The sequence below is a fragment of the Poecile atricapillus genome, chromosome 4 (assembly GCF_030490865.1).
Source record: "Poecile atricapillus isolate bPoeAtr1 chromosome 4, bPoeAtr1.hap1, whole genome shotgun sequence".
Taxonomy (NCBI): Eukaryota; Metazoa; Chordata; class Aves; order Passeriformes; family Paridae; genus Poecile; species Poecile atricapillus.
This window is the reverse complement of record NC_081252.1, coordinates 2,716,090-2,736,588: the sequence shown is the minus strand read 5'-3', so window position 1 is coordinate 2,736,588 and position 20,499 is coordinate 2,716,090. Positions and strand designations below refer to the sequence as shown.

Sequence of the window (20,499 nt, the reverse complement as noted above, 5' to 3'; positions counted from 1 at the left end):
ACATGAAACACTGTCAAGAACCCCACATTTAATAAATATCTGCAGTTCTCACTCCTATACACAAGCACTTGACAGCGACGTGCCGGGGAGAGCGCGGCCGGCTGGGCTGGGACAGGGCGGGGAGGGACATAAATTAATTATTGCAGTCGGATGCGCCGTGGCCGGGGAGGTTTGGAGTTGATCCACGCTGGAAATACAAATCTCTCTCACACCTTGGAATCCACGCTTCCCCTCGGGAAACAATCCTGTGTTTGGGGTGTTGTGGGTGCCTGTTGTGTCTCCAGATGCTGGCTGGGCACGGACACAGGGAGGACACGGAAGCAGAACCTGCTTGGACTGGGAGCAGGACAGCACCTGCAGCACCTACAGGGTCTGCACAAAGTATCACGCTGATGAAACCCACAACACCCCCAACCCTTTCCCAGTGCCAGCAATGAAATTCCTACACAAATGCAAGTCCACTTTTTATGCCAGCGCTGCTTTAAACACCAGCCCTTGGAATGTGCATAGGACAGAGCTCGATGGCTCATTCCTGGCAATGGAACAACACAGGTAAACTGCTGTGGGCAGCACAAAACTCTACAATAATGCTGATTTCCTGCATTTACCCAGCAGCTGCAATTATTTACCCTGTGCTCAATGCCTGTTTGCAGGGAGGCACCAGTCCTGAGGGTTCCTTTGGTCTGTGGCAAGTGTTTCATCGAGTGTCCACACCTGCTCCTGGCTGCAGCGTTGTGTTTCCTACAGCGGGGGTGTTGAGAGCCCAAAGCCACAGCGGGTGCCGAGGTTAGGGCGAGCTTTTGTGCCCAGAGCTGGACGGAGCCCTCAGCGACTCCCACTCACTGCCAGGAAGGTTCCTTCAGTGTTTCCTCTGCGTGTCCCAGCCGGCCAGGGAATGAGGGGCGGGAGGAGGCCGGGAGCACCAGAAAGTGAACCAGCACTTCTCGTCCTTTGTATTTACAGGGGACAAGCCGTGCCCTGCAGTGCCCTGCCCGGGGCACGCAGCGCACTCCGCAGCGTCCGGAGCTCAGGGAGTCACAGAGCGCCCGAGGGCCCCTTTCCATGGCTGTCCTGCGCAAGCCTTCCCGCTCATCGTTCCACAGGGGCAGCCCTCGGAGGCCATCGCTTCCCCATGCGCTCCTGGCCCTTCCCGGAGGTCCTGGCTGGCGCGGGAGCCCCCGCTGCCGTGTTCTCCGCTGGCGCCAGAGGCAGAGCCGCGGCCAGCGCTGGGGCGCTACCGGAGCTGAGGCTGCTGCTGTTGGCAGGGGGCTGCTGCAGGAAAGCCAACAGCCGCGAAGTCTTCCCAGCCAGAGGAGCTCTCCAGTGCGGAATGCCGGCTCCCTCGGGCTCGGGGCTGGCTGGCGGGATGTGCCGCTGAGCCTGCTGTGCTTCAGGAGGCAGCCGGCTCGGAGAGCTGCTCCAGGGCAGGAGCTGAGCCCGGGCAGGAGCTGCAGGCGTGGGCACCGCCGGATCCAGAGCTGCATCCCCTTCAGTCCCAGCCCCTCCGGCTGGTGGGAAGCCGCTGCTTCGCCGGCTGCAGGACTCGCAGCACAGCTTGTGGTAGCCAGGGATGGAGCAGTATCGGGCCAGCACTTCCATCTGGCAGAAGATGGATTTGTCTCCCAGGCAGGGCTCATCTGCAAAAGAAATATCCCGGGGATGGGAACCCAGTGATGGGCACTTGGCAAACACGAGCACACTGCGTTTTTAGAGGAGCACAGGCAGCAATTCCCAGCACCAACCTCCCAGAGCTCCTACAGGTAGGAAATGTCCTTCCCACCCCGAATCCCTTCCCTTCCAGCCTGAGAGGACATCATCCATCATCAGCAGCGTTAAAGCCAAGGTCATCTTCCCTCCCAGAAATTAAGCCCCAAGCCTCAGAGATGCCTTAAAATAAAAAGAGTCAGATGAAGTTTTGTCCAGATGAAGTTTGGTGTTTTTCAGGGACCAAATGGAACTGTAGAACTGATGAAAGCTGTAACAGTGAGTCACACCTGAGGTGCCCTGAAGGCAGGGATGTACATCCCTTTCCTCAGGAAAAAGAACTTCTGGAGGCTCTTCTGGAAGCTTTGAACCAAAATCAGCTTTCTGCAGGGCAAAGATGTCCTCACAAGACAGGCACAGGGGCTGCCTCACCATGGGCCAGAAGTGCATCCGGCTCCCACCTTCTCCTGCTCTAAAACATCAGCTGGAGCCTGACCTCAGAGTGGGTGAGAATCAGCTCAGTTCCAAGGAACTCAGTAAAATCCCCCACAAGGACACCAGTGGGGCTGGGGGATGAGGATTATAAATTAAATTCTATGGAATATAGACATGTCCCTGTCCTGGTGACACTGAACTTCTCTGGATGGATGTTTGCTGGCTCCTGACAAACCTGGTGTAAAAGCAGCAGCTCCACATGGGAATATCCACGCTCCATGAGGCCGTGTGGGGCTATTCCAGCCTCAGCATGGAGTTCTGGGCCACAGGTGCAATTCCTTTTGCCTTCCCATAGTGACAGTGACCCTTATTTGGTCCTGTTCTCTCATGGTTCATTTTGGAGTATCCATTTGTGCTGGTTTACAATCCACAACCTCACCCACAGTGTGGAGATTTGGGCTTACGCTTCTCTGCTTCCAGCAGGTTCCCTAAGGACCCAAAGCAGCTCCCACCTGTCCAGTCTGGGGGAGAACACCTGCACCTGCCAGGAGCTCGGGCTCTGCTTTTCCTACCAGCTCCTGAGCAGTGCCAGGGCCACCACGAGGGAGTTTAAACCCCAATAAAGCCCAAAGCCTACAGAGTGAATAATCCAAAGGAAGAAATGCATTGCTGCCATAAAAAGCTTCAAAACCTGTTAAGGATTCTAAGAAAACAATGTAATGGATTCCCAGGAACCCCATTAATGCTCTTGGTTCCATGCTGATGTATTTTTATTCCCTCACTTGGCAGCTTGTGGAACTTACCCTGGGATTCAGAGGTCCAGCAGGGTTTGTTTTGGATTGACCTTCACCTCTGGCCCCAGTCTGTGCCAACACAACCTGGGCCCAGGTGGTTAAACCCTGTTTGAGCACGGTAACGGGACAGACCCCGGCGTGGGGAGCTGTGACATCCAGAGATTGCTGGACTGAGCACAGGAGAAAAGCTGGACTCTGTGTGTGCCAGGGGGGCTCTCCAGGGAGGAATTATTCCCCCCCGCTGCAGCCATCCCAGCTGTTCTCTTACCATCACAAGGAGCGAGTTTACAAGCCCTCACGGATTCCGGCCGCTCCCCCTCGCAGCGGTCCCCAGCGCGGCACAGGACCTGCCGGCTCTCCGTCCCCTCCCCGCAGGTCACCGAGCACTGTTGGACACAGAGGGCACAGATCAGGGCACTGATCAGGGCACTCCCCTGTGCCAGCCATGGCTTTTGGGACAGGCTGGTGCTGCCCACAGCCGCCTCTGCCCACCTGGGACCAGGGCCCGGCTTTCCACGGCGCGGGGCACGGCGCCCGGTTGCAGGAGCGCCGGCTCTCGGGGCGATCCCCGCTGCAGAACTTGGCGTGGACGGAGCGGTTGGTGCCGTCTGGGAGAGGCTGGATGCAGCGCACCGTGCGGAGCTGGTAGCCAGAATTCCCACAGGTTTTGGTGCAGTGTTCCCACTCATCTGCTGCCCAGCTGGGAAGGGAAATGGAGACAGACACTGTCAACTGTTAACTGAATCATCCTGCTGTGGCTGCCTCATCCCTGGAGCAAGCTCATTTAGTGGAAGAACTTGTTCCCATGGCAGGGGGCTGGAAGGAGATGACCTTTAAGGTGTCTCCCAACCCAATCTATTCCATGATTTTATTATACATATATACTACAACCACCCAACCAGAGTAGTACCCACGCTTACACAGGCTTACACTCCCCTCCACGTTCAGGAACTGCAGGCTGGGAAACTGTCAGCATCCCATCAAATTCCTCCCACCCAGTCTGGCTGGGGCTACCCTGTCTGAACAGGCAATCCCTGCTCTCCGTGCCCAGCTGCACTCACAGGGGCTCTGTGCACTCCTGCAGGTTGCACATCCTACGGATGGGCTTTGGCTTTTTGCTGCCTTCGCAGAAGCTCCGATGAACCATCTTGTTGTCGCTCTTCCTGCGGCACCCATACTTGGTGTACTGGAACCCTGGGAAAAATGTCAGGGGAATCAGGAGACACGGGTCCTTGTTAGAATGCTTGGTTTAAATAAGGTTTTCTGGCTGATTAAATGTGTTTACAGGACAGCTATTTTGGTATTTGCATTCCCCATTATTTGCTTAAAAGCCATGGACAGACCATGAGTACAGGGAATGCTCAGGAGCACCAATGCCTGAGTTTGGGCATCCAGAGCAGCTTTGGGGTCTGAATTCAAACATCAAGAGAAGCCTTTTTCCTTCCTAGGCTGGAAGTGTGACACCTGGGAATAATCATGCACTTCAGACATTTTACGCTCGAGCCCTAAAATAACAAACCCGTCAAGAAAGAAAAACCAAGAACCTAAACCATTCCCTTCTCCCAGTTTCTCGGTAATTTGTCCCTTGTTACAGGCGCCTGCTCACCTCCTCCGCAGGGTTTGGAGCACTGGGACCAGCTCTTCAAGGCCCACTCGAAGGTGTCCGTGTCCTCCCGCAGCACGTTGTTGCTGTGGATGGTCGGCACCGAATCCTCGTGGATGATGTATCTGTACGTCAGGCTGGATCTGGTGTCGTTCTCCCGAGGAATGATCTATCAACAAGCAAACATAAACCCAGCACTGCTACTGATTCCCCTGCTAAGCACAGACACCAAGGCCTGGCTCCGGGATGGTCCTTGAGGCCCCTCCTGGAGCTCAACGCGTCACCCACCAGCACCACCACGGCGTCGTGCAGGGGCCCGTCCGTGTGCAGCGTTTCCGTGTTGTCCTCGATGCTGTACTCCCACTGCACGCCCAGGTCGATGAAGGATCGGGATCTGGCCTCCTCCCCTTTCCCATTCAGGATATAGTGTCCTGTAGCCTGGTTCTTGATTGCTGGGAGGAGCGAGAGCAGAGCCTGTCGTGCCTCCCCCGCACTGGCAGCAATCGGGGTGGCACGGGGAGGGGTATTTCCATCAGATTATGAAAATAACACACTTCCATCACATTTTACTTTGCTCTGTGCACACAGGTGTGTCCCAGATGCTAAAATACACAAGTGATGCTAAAATCTCTAAGTGAAGAGCTGAGGAATCGGAGCCCTGTGGAACTGCCTGGGCTTGGGCTTCCACAGAACACCTCAACAGCCAGGTACAGTGGGGATGATGATGATGATGATCATGAGGATGGTTCAATTAGAAGCAAATTCATTAAAAGCTGGAATCATAGAATGGTTTGGATTGGAAGGGACCTTAAAGATCATTCAGTTCCAACACCCATTGTTCTTCCATACAGCTTTTTGCAATGCACCATAGGAATAATTAAAAGATACTGAATTTGATTCACCCTGGCAGTTCCCACTTTCACGTGAATCATCACAATCCTCGGTTAGTAGACATGCAAATTGGGGCCAGTTTAATATTTTGGAGAATTCAAATGAGCAGACGTTTGTTTGCTGAGATGGAGGATTGCAGGACTAAGCCCTGACCACGCCGTTTGCAAAGCCCAAGTTTACCCAACCCTGGATTCTCTGGCACGAGTACCCCGTGCTTCTTCTCAAGCCTCATAGCTAACCTGAGCAGAAAAACACTTACCAAGAAAGTGAGGAGAGGCCTCGTCTTCTTGGATAAACACATGTCGAGCCCCAGGAGGGATATCAAACATCTTAAGGTACCCTTTGGCACGTGCAGGGGCAGCAGGGAGGAAAAGAGAAAGGAACAGGCAGGTCAGGAGCGCATCCAGCAGCAACCCATGAGCAGGGCTGGGACACATGGAGCAAATCTGTCTGTAACGGGTGGGACAAGCCCTCCCTGGCTCTTCCAGGGAGAGAAGAGTTACAGATCCATCTGCCACTTCCCAGCTGGGATCAGTTTAATAGCTACAGCCATGCTGGTCCAAGCAGGACCTATCAGCAATTCAGGCAAAAAGGTGTTTCTGTGCTCCTCAGCACACCAGGACACGAGCCAGGTCTGTGTCACTATCTGCCCAAACCAGTCCTCAGCCAGGTTGTTGGATTGCAGCTTAGTGACTGCACTTTCAGATGGTCATGCCTGCAGTGAGAGTGAAAAGTTGTTCCCAGGGAAAAGTATTCTTAGTTTTGATTTCAATTATTTACCAGTGCAAATCAGAGGTAATTAGTGTAAAATCAAGGAAGTGTGGCCATTAGGAAGACTAGAATCCCTTCTAGGGCTTGCTCACAGGTACTTATAGACCAAGATTTAACCAAGAGCCTGGTAAGTTCTCTGAGTGCATGGGATTTTCATATTCCAATTTTCTTTTTAACACCTGCAGATTTAATGATGCAAAATCACTGGATTTGGAGACTACGGGATGTACTGGCAGTCTGTCCTGCCCCAGACATACACAGCTCCTGTGAAAATCCAAGTGAAGGAACAGAAGAGCAGGGAATAGGGAAAATCACAGTCCTGGCTGAGCAGTGCCTGTGCCCAACACCACTTCCAATCTTTTCCTCCATCACCTTTAGAGCACAGGAAGCATCATGGTTTTGCCTGGTTTGGTAAAATTACCTGTCTGTGTTTACAGGAAGATAGGAACTGCCATTCCCATGGATGCCTCTCTCCCTACAAGCCATTGCACTTACCCAGAATGTTTTCAGCCTCCTTTGTCCCAGAAAGGGAGACTGTGAGCTCCTATGGGTAAAGGAAAGGCTCCTCTCATCTTCCCTTAAACAGAACACTTGGAATTAGTGTCCTGAGAGCTGAGCCTGATCATTCCACTGATTGGGTGTCACCCAGATGCTCTTTACAAGCCAAAGATACAAATCACATCATAGACTTTACAGCAGATTTCAACACATCTGGGCAAGACAACCAGTCCATGGAAGTCAGACAATCCAGGCAGGATTTTAAGTTGGATACTTGCAGAAACTGTTTTCTAGGAACTCAAATTCCTTTTGCCACTTCTTGCTTACATGCTTCCCTGTTGAAAGAGGTCATTTAGCCTTCTTAATGACCAGATTACCCAAGCCAGGGGAAAACTATCAGCATTCCCTAAACACCTCTGTATCCATCCACAATCGAGGGCCGATGGACAACAGCCTGCCCTGAACAGGCTCAGAGATGGGCCTCGTGGGACACTGTTACATCCATTATTGCCAAGGTTTGAATGGTTATGGCATTATCTCGTGTCTGTGAGTGTCACACAAACCCCAGAGCCAAGAGGAGTTCCAGCCAGCTGTAGGCAGATGTTTGTCCTACCGAGCTTTTTGGGAGTGCGGGTGTAGGTCCCCTTCACTGTCCGGCAGTGCGAGTCGTCCCCGCCGCAGACCCCGCACTGGTCCTCAGCCTTGCTGGAGCCAATTTCCTTGTCACAGCCCACTTTCTGCAGAAAAAAGGGAAAGACTGGATATTAGGGGAGGGAATTCTTTCCTACAGCTGTGCACAGGCCCTGCCACAGGCTGCCCAGGGAAGCTGTGGCTGCTCAGTCCCTGGAAGTGTCCAAGGCCAGGTTGGATGGGGCTTGGAGCAACCTGGGGTAGTGGAAGGTCGTGGCAGGGGGGTGGAACTGATGGCCTTTCATGTCCCTTTCGGCCCAAACCAGTCTGGAATTCTATGATAAGAAACAATCAGTGGAAGAGAAGCGGAGCATCTCCATGGACCAGGTCTGTGCTGTTCTCTGATTTAATTTAAATCACGAGGAATTAAGAGGAATACAGTGCTGCAAATATGGAATTCAGAGACACCTGCAAAGTCTCTCTCTGCCCCTGAGCTGTTCCCATGAGCTGTTCCCGGACAAGCTGCCACTCACCACGCATTCCCCACGGACACAGACGCTGTAGGGATCCCTGTAGGAGCAGCGAGTCCCGTCGTGCACCGGCTGCTTCATGTGAGCCACATCCCCCGTTTCCCTGGACTGGCAGTACAGGTGACATCTCTTGGGAGCTGTGGAGCCAGGGAAAAGAAAGGACTGCATGGAGGACAGCGATCCACGTTGGCCATCCCACCGACGGAGCGAGGAGTGAGAACGGACACGCGGCTTTGGGGTGAGGACGGGGGCAGAGCAGCGCAGTGGGGTGCTTAGGGAAGGAACACGTGGATTGTGGGGAATTTTTGGGGGGCAAAAATGGGCATTTTGAGAGAAAATGGAGATGTTTGGGCAGAAACCTGGGGATTTAGGGAAAAACTGGTGTGTCTGAGATATAATGTGACCATTTTGGGTAAAAAGTATCCATTTTAGGGATGGAATTTTAGGGCTGAACTGGGGGCCTCAGGAGAAATAAGAGATTTTAGGTGAAAATGGAGGGATTAGAGCAAGAGTTGTGATTTTGAGACATAATGCTGCAACTTTGGAGCAAAAATGTCAATTTTAGGAATAAAGGGGCATGTCTGGGGGAAATTGGGACTTTGGCAGTAAAAAGGGGACATGTGGGTCAGAGTAGGGAAAATGCAGGTTAAAATCAGGGATTTAGGGCAAGTCTGCTAATTTTTAGACATAATGTGTTAATTTAAGGTCAAAACTGTCAATTTTAGGAATAAACAGGAGAGAAATTGATTGTTTGGAGGCTAAAATGGAAAAATTTGAGTCAGAGCAGGGAATTTGGGTATTAAAGTTCAGGATTCAAGGCAAAACTACTGATTTTCAGACAACACAGAGAGACGGGTGGGGAGGGAACCAACTTATTTGCTTTTCTGGGAGTTCTGGGCCTGTCCCTGAGATATCCAGGCCAAGGGGAATGGCTTCAAACCCTTTCAAGTGTCACTAAAGGCCCAGAGCAGGACGCACGGTCGGGATGCTCGTAGGGCAGCCAGTGGTGTCGGCTGCCCCGGAACTCGAAGTGGGAATTGCGCTGCTGGCACTGCTGGGCCCTGAAGTCCTCAAAGTGCTTCGGGCACTCCTCGGTGCTGCACAGCTGGAACTCAAAATTGACCCCGGCGCAGTCGTCGCCTCCATTGATGGGCCTGTGAGAAGAAAACATCCCAGAGGATTTCAGCAGGGAGAAATCCTTCCCTGGGAGGGTGGGCAGGCCCTGGCACAGGCTGCCCAGAGAAGCTGTGGCTGCCCCTGGATCTCTGGAAGTGTCCAAGGCCAGGCTGGATGGGGCTTGGAGCCACCTGGGATAGTGGAAGGTGTCCCTGCCCATGGCAGGCGGTGGAATGGGATGGGCTTTAAGGTCCCTTCCAACCCAGACCAGTCAGGGGGGGTTCTGTAATTCTATGGAATTCTTTGATTCTCCAAAAATGATCCCATTTCAAGGGGCTTGAACAGAATGCCCACCCAAAACCCAAATGCCATTTCAAGTGACCCCTCTGAGGACGCCCAGGCGGGTACAATCCCACACCTACATTGGGTTGTTGCACTGGCGCGTGCGGAAGCGAACCCCGGTTCCGCAGGTCCGTGAGCAGGAGCCAAACTTGGTCCAGGGTCCCCAGTGTCCGTCCTGCTTCAACTGGTTGGTGTTCTTCCACATGCAGTGACCCTTGTAGCACCACTGAGGGAATTGGGGCAGGAAACAGGTGAAAACAGACACAATCCCCACATCAAATGCATAAGCACAGCACAGGAACGTTTTGCTGCTGCCTGGGGCACATTCAGATTGTAAAAGTGGCTCTCCTGTATTTCAAAATAAAGGGAATTTGCTAAAAACCCCCAGGTATCCGAGTGTAATTTTATAATTGAAAATGGACTGGCAGCAGGACACCCACTAATGGGGATATTAAAGGTAAAAATCAGGCACTAATCCTCAGCCTACACAAACATTTGCCTCAGGGTGTCTGGACAATGAGTTCTGAGCAGCCATCCCACAGTAACAGCATCATCTGCTTCCCTGGATTCCTGAAGGCATTTGACAGAGACTTTGCAGATGAGACAGAGCCCAAAAAAGGTAACAAGGAGGTGACAGAACAGGTTGCACCTCAGCTGGAATCTCTATGCCCAAAATGTGCAGCTCCCAGAACAGCTCCCCAGTGGGAAAGCACAGCTCCCACTTTGCCCAAGTTCTCGCTTCACCCCAGGAATACCAGGCAATTCCCTGCTTCCCTCTGTGCCCTTCAATCCAAATGGACCCAGCTGTTGTTTCTTCTTCCCCATGACAAACACAGTGCAAAGCCTGGACTCACTTTTCCTGGGGCACACTCGGTGCCATCCAGGGGAGGTCCCTTCTTGGTCTTGCAGAAGTAGGGGTTATCGGGATGGCTGCACCACAGCTGCTTGCAGGGATCAAAGGTTCGGAACTGGAAAACACAACAGTCGTGAGATGAACTGCACAACATGACATTACTATGCTTTTTGGATAATGCCTTTTGAATTTCATTTATACTTTATCTCTAGCTTTTATTTTATTTTATTTCTGCCTTTTGGATAAGGATCTAACCCACTTGGTGGATTCCATCTCGCACACCCCAATGAGCCCAGCATCTCCAGGGCTGTGCTTATTCCTTGCATCCCCCAGCAGTGGGATAGTGAAAAGAGGAAAGAAAACACCCAGAAGTGGGACAAAAACAACATTTTTTTTTCTCCTTTTCTTTCTTGGGATTGCTCTCACCAGTCTGTGCCACGTAGACCATGCTGCCACTCATTCTCCCATTACTCCACAGGACTGAGTTTCCCCCATAAACATCCCTCTGCTCTTTACAGATCTCTTTAAATACTCCATTAACTTCTCTCCAATGATGATGGCACTGCAGCTCTCCCAGCACGTACCGCTGTGCACATCCTGTAGCCCACGCCGAAGTCGAAACGGCACTGCTCATCCATGGAATAGTTGATGCCTGGCAGCTCAGGAAGCTTGGGCCAGTCATGCTCAAAAGGGTCATCGAGAAGACAGTCATAAGAGCTATGGAAAGAGACACAGAAAAAAATACCATGAGAAGATGTACACTCCTAATTCCTGCCCCATCCCTGGAAGTGTTCAAGGCCAGGCTGGGTGGGGCTTGCTTGGAGCAACCTGCTCTAGTGGGAGGTGTCTCTGTCCATGGCAGGGAGTTTGGAATGAGATGAGCTTTAAGGTCCCGTCCAACCCCAGCCATTCTGGCATTCTGTGACAATCTGAGGCCTGTTCCAAATCCCACTAGAGTTAGAGGGGTCCTTCCACAAACGCTTCATCCCGAGCGGACGGGCTACAGAACAGCCCCGTGTGAGGACACAGCGTTCACGGGTCAGAGCTTTTCTAACAGAGATTTGAGGGGAAAGAGGCTCTAAAAAAAGAGGGACCAGAGACTGGCTGCAGCAGGGAGGCCTTACTGGATGTATCTCCTGAGCTCCTGGCCGCTGCAGCGGGACCAGTGGTAGCGGTGGAAGGCGGCCTGCACCAAGGGGGCCATGACACTGCCCATCGCCGTCTCGTCCCCACATCTGTTCCCTTGCCCATCGTGCTCCATGCCCAGCCTGGAACAAAGATCCCCCCTCAGAGCTACTGCAAAAACAAGGAAACAGCTATGGAAGAGGTACCAAATGTACAGCACAGCACAGGAAGTTGAGGAGAAGGCAGTGAAGGACTTTCAAACCAGCTCCTGTCTCCACTGCCTGGACCTTCCAGGTCCCTTCCTAACCTTTCCCTCACCCCAGAGAAAACAAGTTCACCCTGCCTCCCCTTCCTTTTTTCCCCCCACTTGTCTCTCCATTGCTCCAACCACTACTGCATTCCCAGGGGTTTGGAAATAAAACCAGGACTGCTTCCACAGAGCCATTAAATCCAACACCACCCCTGGAGCAGGCAGGAGGTGCAGCACAGCATGCTGGTGTGATGTGATGGTAGAAGCCGTACTTACACGTGCCCCGTCTCATGAGCGACAACGAAGGCGGAGGAAAAGCCGTCCTCATGGTTGAGGGTGCAGCTCCGGACCGGGTGGCACATGCCCGTCACAGGAGCATATCCTACAGAGACATCAGGGCTGAGCCTTGTGCTCAGCACAGCGATTTTAAATGAGAACCCCCCCCAGAGAAAATTTCCTCAGGAAAAGCTAACGTTGCACTAAGGCCAGGGCAGCCTGCCTGGCTCCTCATCCTGACCGGTGTCTGCTCTGACACACCCCAAACTTTGGGGATTGCTGCCCATTATCATTAGTTCCCTGAGGCCAAGGGATGGATGCAGGTGTCAAAGTGGCTGGGATGTCTACAAATGGAAATCTACGGTGAAAGATGCAATAAAATGAAGGGGAGCGGAATGCCACGTGCACTGAGGTTCCCACTGATCCCTGCACACACAGGGGTCTGAAGAGAGCTAAGAAGTATTTATTTACAACTCTCAAGAAAGAAATTCAATCTATGGTTGGATATAAACGGCAAGGACTCATGGCAAGGTCTCCTTGCTTTTGAAAAGAGCCTGTGGAATGGACAAGGCGAGGAGCTCACAATGCAATTCCCAATTTTTTCTCTTTTCTGGCAGAAAGCCAGCCAAGAAACACCGAGCCCAGAGCTCTGCTCCAGGTCAGCTGCATTACCTTGCATACCAGCGGGCCCAAAATCTTGCCTGGTTAAGAAGATGGCATGGTCGTGGTGCTCGGCGTGGCTGGGGTCTGACTTCTGCTGCTGATAGGCCCAGCGGCACACGTTCTCCAGGCTGCGCGAGGGGTTCCCCCTTTCGATCAAGCTGATGGACTGAGAGAGCAACACGTTACACCCAGTGCCTCCCAAGGGCAGCAAACTGAGGCAAGTCTGGATTTTCTGCACGGGAGGTGAAGGCGGAGAAGCGGCTCGCTCACCTTCGCGTACCCCAACATGATCATTCGGACCAACACGACGTTGATGTGAACGCCCAGGGACTCGTCATGGTAAATTTCATTCACCTGAGGAACAAAAGAGGAAAAATTATAAAAAAACCCCCACTGATGATACCACAACAGGCCTCAGAAGAGGATTCGAGCCTCGGATCATTTCCACTCAGTGAGAAGTGCAGATTCACTTCCTGTCATCATGTAAACCCAAGGAATCGTTTTAAAATTATTCAAGGAATAAAAAGAGTGTAAAACATATAAGAATCATTCCTACCTTCATAAACTCATTATTAGCAGGAATCATTATGGGAATAATTAGTCCCTCATCCTCATCCTTAAGGATGCTGGGAAACCTTATAATCCCACAGTTTCTAAGACAGATCTACTGGTATTACCAGAAGGTCTGCTCTGTCAGAGAGCCCCTGAGGGTTTAGAACAGCTTTTCCTCTGGCTATTTACGCTTTTCTCCAGAACATACTCCCTTCTCATGGAACTTTGGGAAGCACCTCCTCTCATGTTTAATGGATCAGGGCTCAAAGAAAAGGGGATTGGGAAAAAGACTTCAAGTACAAACCCTGCAAATTACAGAATCCCAGACTGGTTTGGGCTGGAAGGCACCTTCTTAAAGCTCATCTCATTCCACCCCTCTGCCATGGCCAGGAACACCTTCCACTAGACCAGGTTGCTCCAAGCCTTGCCCAGCCTGGCCTGGAACACTTCCAGTGTTTCTTGTTTTAAAGAGTGTATTTTTTTAGGAGCAACTTATACTGCTGCCCTACTTTTTCAAGATCAGTTAGAATTCTGTGGTCACTTCTGTACTAAAAAGAGGCTTTGTGGAAGGGAAGTTAGAAAAACAGAATTATGCAGATGGGCCAAAAGTTGTCCTTCTTGAGGCCCTTCCCTGTGTCTGGGAAGGTGAGAAATGTCCTGGCACCAGAGTGTAAAACATCTGCAGGTCCTCAATGAAGCTCCTCATTCCCCTAAAAACAAAATAAATATTATATTATGGGCAATTGGTGAGAAATAAACACCCCTGTTCAGAGGTTGGTGGGTTTGAGCAGGAGTTAGAGGGTTGTTTTATTTTTCAGTCAGGCTAAACACAACTTCCCCTCAGGGAAAAAGGTCACTGGGAGCTGTCCAGACTGCGGGCCCCGGCGCGAGGATTTCAGCCCGTGGTTTAAACCTGAAATCCCCGAAGCCGAGAGCAGTGTCAGCAGGGCAGTGGGACAGAGAATGAGCACAGAGCTCAGGCTGTCCTGTGAAGCAATCACCCCAAAGGTCACTTATTCCTCTCTTATTTTCTCCCCATTAATGCAACAGCATGGCTCCCACAAAGGGCTGGGCCAGGATAAATGTTCACAACTTCCCTTGTGCCAACAGACAACAACACCAGAGTTTTCTAGACACAGGGGTGACTTCCCTGGAGATGAAAAAGACCCTGGAGTTGACCTCAAGCTTCAAGTCTTCAAGATTTCCCCATAACCCCTGTTTTATCCCATTCTCTGGATGGCTCTGTGCAGCTCCTTTAGCCTCACAGCTGCTCCCAGCAGATGGAGCCACAGGCGTGTAAAAAACATGGAAGTTGTCTGGGACATGGATCGACCCTGCTGCTCACTGAAAAGCTTTTAAAACCAAAAAGATAATATTCTGCAATAATGCACAATGGAGTTTTAATGCTGATGCTCCACAGGGTATGTGGAGAAAAAGGAAATGATTCTCTGAGTGATGTGCTGGAAAACATCACGTTAGTTGGGTTAAATTCGTACAGGAGTACTTATTTTTCCTCTCAGATTCTAAGTTCTCAAATTTAGAAGCTCTGTAAACCCAAGGAATCATTTAAAAATTATTCCAGGAATAAAAAGAGTGCAAAACATATAAGAATCATTCCTACCTTCATAAACTCATTATTAACGGGAATCATGATGGGAATAATTAGTCCCTCATCCTTAAGATGTTTTTCTTTCCTGGGAAACCTTATGATCCCACAGTTTCTAAGACAGATCTACTGGTATTACCAGAAGGTCTGCCCTGTCAGAGAGTCCCTGAGGGTTTAGAACAGCTTTTCCTCTGGCTATTTATGCTTTAATCAGTTTTTCTCCAGATCTGTGCTGTGGGAGAAACTCGGAATTATTCTAAATGGATCAACTTTACTTTTTACCCTTACTATTTTTCAACTGTTTCCAAATTCTTGGAATTACCCTCAAATGTGCCCTGGGAAACTGCTGTGAAAAAGATGAATTAAAGGAACATATTAAAGACAGAAAAGCTTCTCCAGCAGCAGTCAAAATGATCCCACCGCTGTTTTTCCCAGACCTGGTGCTCCCACAAGAGCTCCCGAGAGCCATTCCAGCTCCCAAAGAAGCCGTGCAGCGCTCTGGAGGATACTCACGATGTTCATCAGGGTGAGGAGGTAGTTCTGGACGTGTTCCTTGCCGTGGAATCGGACAACAGAGTCGTCCACCCCCAGCAGCACCTCGATGTTGTGGTCGTTGTCTCCCGCGTGGCGGCGGCGCCGCAGGCTCTCGTTCAGCCGCTGCTCCATGTGCAGGGAACTCAGTGCTCCCAGGCCAGCGAGGAGGGACCCTGCAAGGACAGCCTGCCATCACTGGAGTCCTAATCCCAAGTGCTCAAGGGCAGCTTGGGCTTGGAGTAACCTCATCTAGAGGGAGGTGTCCCTGCCCGTAGCGGTGGGTTGGAAATGGGTGGTCTTTAAGGTCCCTTCCAACCCAACCCATTCCGTGATTCCATTATAAGACCAGTGGAACTCCAGTTCCATTTCACAAATGTGCTCCCACAAAGCATCCTCACCTGCAGAGTCACCACTTCACTGGATAAAGTACATCAGAGGAAGTCTGAAGAAATTATTCCCTTGGTGTAGGGCTGGGAGAAATCACCAGGAAACCCACAAAAAAATTCATTCAACCACATGGGTCTGAAATTTATCATAGTTCTTGTTCCACACACAAAATCCAAAGCTCTTACTTCCACTTATGGCAGTAAAACAAAACAAAACATGCCCAGGGATTTCTGACAGGTAAAACCTCACAGCTGTAGGGTCCTTGGCTCTTCCCAAATCTACACCAGTACTCCAACAAGCTCTGAGCAATGAACATCAGCGAGGAACACGCTGCACACGGTGAGCTGTGTCCTACCGTTCCCGTGTCCCTGTGAGAGTCAGGAGCACCCCTGCTCCCCAACTCTTCCCAAAACCATACAGGGATCTCCCTGCTCTGTGAAGCCAGCTAGAGCAACCAGCACCCAGTGGATGGAGAGGAGAAAACAGTCCTGCTTTCCACTCACACAGTATCAGGGCACTTTCCCCTTCGATGGCAAACCTCCAGCCCTTCTCCTCTGTGCTGGAATTCACAAATGCCAAGGCTGCAAGTCCACAAACTGGCCCTTCCTGTGTCTTCAGGCACTCTCAAGTATGCCAACCCCAGGACAGCACAACAGTGGGAAAATCATACACCCACTCCAATTCCAAAAACCACTCCAGCTGGCAAGGCTGCCAAGCGCAGCATCCAAGGGAAACCCAGCTGGAACGCTGTCACACCGCGGTGCCCGCGGCGCCGACTTCCCGTACCTCGCTGGGAAGTCAGGCAGCAGCTCCTCTCCCTAACTGCTGTGCCCAGTCCAAAAAGTACCGGGTCACATGAGTGCTTTATCTACCCTCTTGTCTGTTTTCCATAATGCAGCACTTGAGAGACTTCAAACAATCAGGCCCAAGCCCAGGTTCTGGGTGCTGCCAGCTGGTGCTCCGGAGGATGCAGGCTGCATCCCTGGCCAAGCACCTAACACAACATCTGGGATCCAAGTCCACTGAGTCCAGCTGTTCCCCCAGCACTGCCAAGGCCACCACTCAACCATGTCCCCAGCTGCCACATCCACACAGCTTTTCAATCCCTCAAGGGATGGGAAATCCATCACTGCCCTGAGCAGCCTGTGGCAGGGCTGGACAACCCTTTGGGTATGAAATTTTCCCTCATGTCCAACCTAAACCTTTCCTGGCACATCTTGAGGCCGTCTCCCCGTGTCTGATCACTTGTTACTTGGGAGAAAGACAACACACCAGGCAACGGTGAAGAAACACACAGAACCAGTCTGGCTGTTTGGGGATTTGAGCTAGACAGCCTAATCCATCCTAATCTCATTCTGGAATTAGCTGGTTTGTTACCTCTTCCTTTTTTAATTTCCTGGTCACCTGCATCACTTACATCCCGATCTTACCTGCAGGGAACAGATCAGCCCATGCTCTTGTGCCAAGAGAAATGGTTATTCTGGGTTACAGCATGTGTAACTGTAAAACAATGGAACTACAGCTCTTTCCCTGCTATCAAATAAAGCTGTGTTCTGCCCAAATCTAATTTCATCAGTGCTGTTATCAACCAACCCTCTGTGTACCTAAAGAGAATCCTCAGCATCACTCACATGGGAGATTCTTGTTGCCATCTTATTTTATATTGTAAAATACATGGGCTGAATTCTGTGCTAGTGATAGAAGCATTCCTTAAATATGTATCCATATACATCTTACATCTATCCATCCATTTATCCAGCCATCCATCCATGTTCCTCCCGTACATTCACGTGCTCAAGTGCCTAATTTAGCCTTTTTCTGAATATACAGCTAGGAAAAGCATCTAGGGAAGAGCCACACCTTACTAATTCAAAATGAAACTAATGAGAAATCAGTACAGAACCAATTGAGATCAGTCAAAGTCCCTTTCCAAAGAGTGTGTTAATGTACAAGATGTCCCCAGGGACAGAGGTGCTCTGCAGCTACTAAAAAATTCCATTCTGCTGTTCTCAAAGTAAGGAAACTAGGCCAGTCCATCCTGTCACCGCCTCCTGAACCTTATTTTGAAGTGTGCCTTTTGAAAAACCAGCGAAGAAGAAAAGAATCATTTAGTTCAAACGCACATTCCAAACAGTTCCAACATAATTCTCACTGATTCCTGTGAAACTGTGTACATGCAACATTTTTTGTGGCGCTGCTGGTACTGCCTAATTGTGAGGGATCAGCAACAGAAACCACCCAGGTCGTGAGGGCCAAGATATGATGACAGGATGTTCTCATTAGGTTCTGGGGTGTGCTGGAACTCGTGGGCTTTGATTTATTAGGTCCTTAAAAAACAAAATCCTGGCAAGTTACACATTCTCCCTTATCTCTACTTGAAGAATTGCCTGAAATTGCCTTTGACTCCAGAAGCACCGAATGACTTCCTACCACTGGCACAAGAGTTTTGTGGCATGAAAAGAATGTGGCCTGTCCTAAGGTCCCTGGCCCAAGCCCCCTTCCCATGTGCAGCACTGACACCGGGACCTGCAGTCTTGACTCCACGATTTGGATCCCTAATATTGTCACTGTCGCTGCAGGAGAGTTTGCTGTTTGCTTAACCGCTGCCAAAACTTCTGCTTGTTTGTCTTTGGGGGCTGAGGGAAGAGTTTGTCTCTGCAGCAACCCCAAGTGAGCCAGCTGGCCATAAAAATATAGAGTTTTACTTGATGTTTCACTCTATGTTCAAGGCTGTATCCATGAAGTGCTTCCAGAAACCCCTGCAGAGCGTCTCTCTGGGATATTTCACAATAAATAAATATTATCTCTGAACTTTTGATAACACCAAGCAAGCCAGCTCTGCTGCTGAAGAAACACAGTTACACTAAAGAGAACATTGGATTTAACATTTCCCTCAGGGCAGACGGGAGAAATCACTTGAGCATTAACAAAAAGCAAACCAGAAGAACTCAGAGAACAGCCTGCAAGTCAGAGTCACTGAGGTCAGCAAAGAACCTTCTGAGCATCAAGGCCAACCCTCCACCCATCACCTGGATGTCATCCACCACATGAGGATGGAAGTGCTGCTGCTCCTGGGAGTTTTGGGATGTGGCAGATGAGGTTTGGTGTGCTGTCACCTCTTGGAAAGGTGTCGTGGTGTCAGAGGAGGTGTTAGCAGAGGACAAAGACACTAAAGCACTTCCTAAGGGGAATAAAAATGCCAGCAACCACGTTCAGACACAGCTCCACTTTCACAACAGTTTCACCACACTAAGGAAGGAAGAAAAGGGAGAGGAAAAGCTCCTGTGACTTCACATGCAGAGCTCCTGAGATGATTGAGCTCGCAGAAGTACCTCTGTTTATGTTCTCTTCCAGTGGGACCTTTGGAGTGACAGCGACCGGCAGCATGACAAACAAACAGGGATTAAGGGAAAGTCTGAATCCCGAGGCTGCAGGATAAGTCAGGAAATGCATGAACCCCACAGGCCACAAACACAGACCCCATCTGACTTTGTTCTTACGCTTAAAAGAGCAAAGGAAACGTTCTGCCCACCGCTCCCATGAAATATGTGCTTCTCTGGTACCTGAGCAGTTCCAGCTGCAGAGTGGTTCTGGGAAGGATGGAAGATTTCCTGCTCTATATTCCTTCAGCTGACATCACGGGAAGGCTCTTCCCTTCAACGCAGCATCAGCAAAACCAGCTCTTAGCCCTCATTTACACCAGGGCTCCATGCCAACAGCACACTCAGGGAGCCACGTAGAAACGCATAATCCTCTATGTACTTGAATTATGTTTAGTGCCAACTCAGGATAAACTTTTCCAATAGAAAAGGCTGGAATTTTACCCTGTAATTTTCTTGTCATCACTTCCCTCCCTGGCATGAGGCTTTCTAGGACTGCAGGTTATCCTTACCTGGCAGCAAACACACAAAGAACAAAGCCAGAACTTAAGGAAACTATAATTAAATAGGCCTGAATTTAGGTCAACTATTAACTGTTCTTTTTCCATCCCATGACCAGAAACAAACAGCAAAGAGGAACACCAGCCTGTGCCAGAGTTCTCAGTGCTGGAGAACACGCCTGACACACTCCCTGCCCGGTCTGCAGCAGCTCTGCTCTCACCTGACTCACAGTGAAAGCGCTTTTAGATCTGTGCAAGTTTAGCAGGGATGGTGCTGGAGGAACTGTCGCTCCCCGGCTCTAACACACAACCAAAAGAAGAGCAGTGAGGCTCAGGATCAAACTGAGCCTGTTGGGAATAAAGATACTGCCCTCCAATAATGAAAAGCTGGGGGAGGGCACTGGACAAGCAGAGGAGAAGCCCCAGGGGCTGCTCTCTGCACCTTGCCTGGCCACCACTAATGCCAGATGACGGCTCCGCGCTGGCTTAACGCGGCCTCGGGACTTGCCCTGGCTCATCTGCTCTGCACCTTATTTTTAGCTGGGCTTTAGCCCTAACAGCCAACTTAGCCAAGAGGCAGTTATCCTAGAACTACAAACCATGTCTCCTGGAATTCCTGCTTTCCTAGCAGCAAGAAATCCTCCCATTCCCCATTTCATTAATTATTTGGCTCTCCTTCTCTATATATAGCAAGAATTCCATCATAATGTTATTTTGGAGGTACAGGTGATTTCGGTTTTTTTGTTTGTTTGTTTGTGGAATTTTTTTTTAGAAAGGTTAAAAATATGTATTTACTACATGTCATTATTCAAAAAAATCTTAATTACAGGTAGAGCTGAGGTCTGGGTTTGACACTGAATTCTGAAGTATGAAAAGGTATTAAAAACAGCCTCTTGACAATTCTGGGTTTTTTTTACCAAGACATTATTACAAACCGTCACTCTTCTTTCAGTTTAGCAACTCACACATGTACCTCAGAGACTTCAATAGCAATAAACTGAATTTTTCTACTTTAATCCCATGAGAACATTCTGTTGGGTAAAGGCCATAATTTTTTTG

General features: G+C 50.2%; 1 protein-coding gene across 2 annotated transcripts in view; it reads right to left on the bottom strand.

The window, feature by feature from the left end:
• Window positions 1–1,084: 1,084 nt before the first annotated feature.
• The window catches only part of ADAMTS3 (ADAM metallopeptidase with thrombospondin type 1 motif 3), a 57,772-nt gene continuing 38,357 nt past the window's right edge, over window positions 1,085–20,499 (bottom strand). For both annotated transcript variants that reach the window (XM_058838168.1, XM_058838167.1), the window contains exons 5-22: window positions 15,153–15,346; window positions 12,752–12,835; window positions 12,491–12,647; window positions 11,819–11,924; window positions 11,292–11,435; window positions 10,752–10,884; window positions 10,169–10,282; window positions 9,395–9,540; window positions 8,835–9,010; window positions 7,860–7,993; window positions 7,310–7,433; window positions 5,687–5,767; window positions 4,825–4,988; window positions 4,540–4,705; window positions 3,995–4,127; window positions 3,426–3,633; window positions 3,202–3,319; window positions 1,085–1,637 (exon numbers count right to left, since the gene is read on the bottom strand). In XM_058838168.1, the coding sequence (XP_058694151.1) occupies window positions 1,090–1,637; window positions 3,202–3,319; window positions 3,426–3,633; window positions 3,995–4,127; window positions 4,540–4,705; window positions 4,825–4,988; window positions 5,687–5,767; window positions 7,310–7,433; window positions 7,860–7,993; window positions 8,835–9,010; window positions 9,395–9,540; window positions 10,169–10,282; window positions 10,752–10,884; window positions 11,292–11,435; window positions 11,819–11,924; window positions 12,491–12,647; window positions 12,752–12,835; window positions 15,153–15,346 (2,930 nt within the window). In that variant the 3' untranslated portion in view covers window positions 1,085–1,089. The remainder of the gene's footprint in view (window positions 1,638–3,201; window positions 3,320–3,425; window positions 3,634–3,994; window positions 4,128–4,539; window positions 4,706–4,824; window positions 4,989–5,686; window positions 5,768–7,309; window positions 7,434–7,859; window positions 7,994–8,834; window positions 9,011–9,394; window positions 9,541–10,168; window positions 10,283–10,751; window positions 10,885–11,291; window positions 11,436–11,818; window positions 11,925–12,490; window positions 12,648–12,751; window positions 12,836–15,152; window positions 15,347–20,499) is intronic.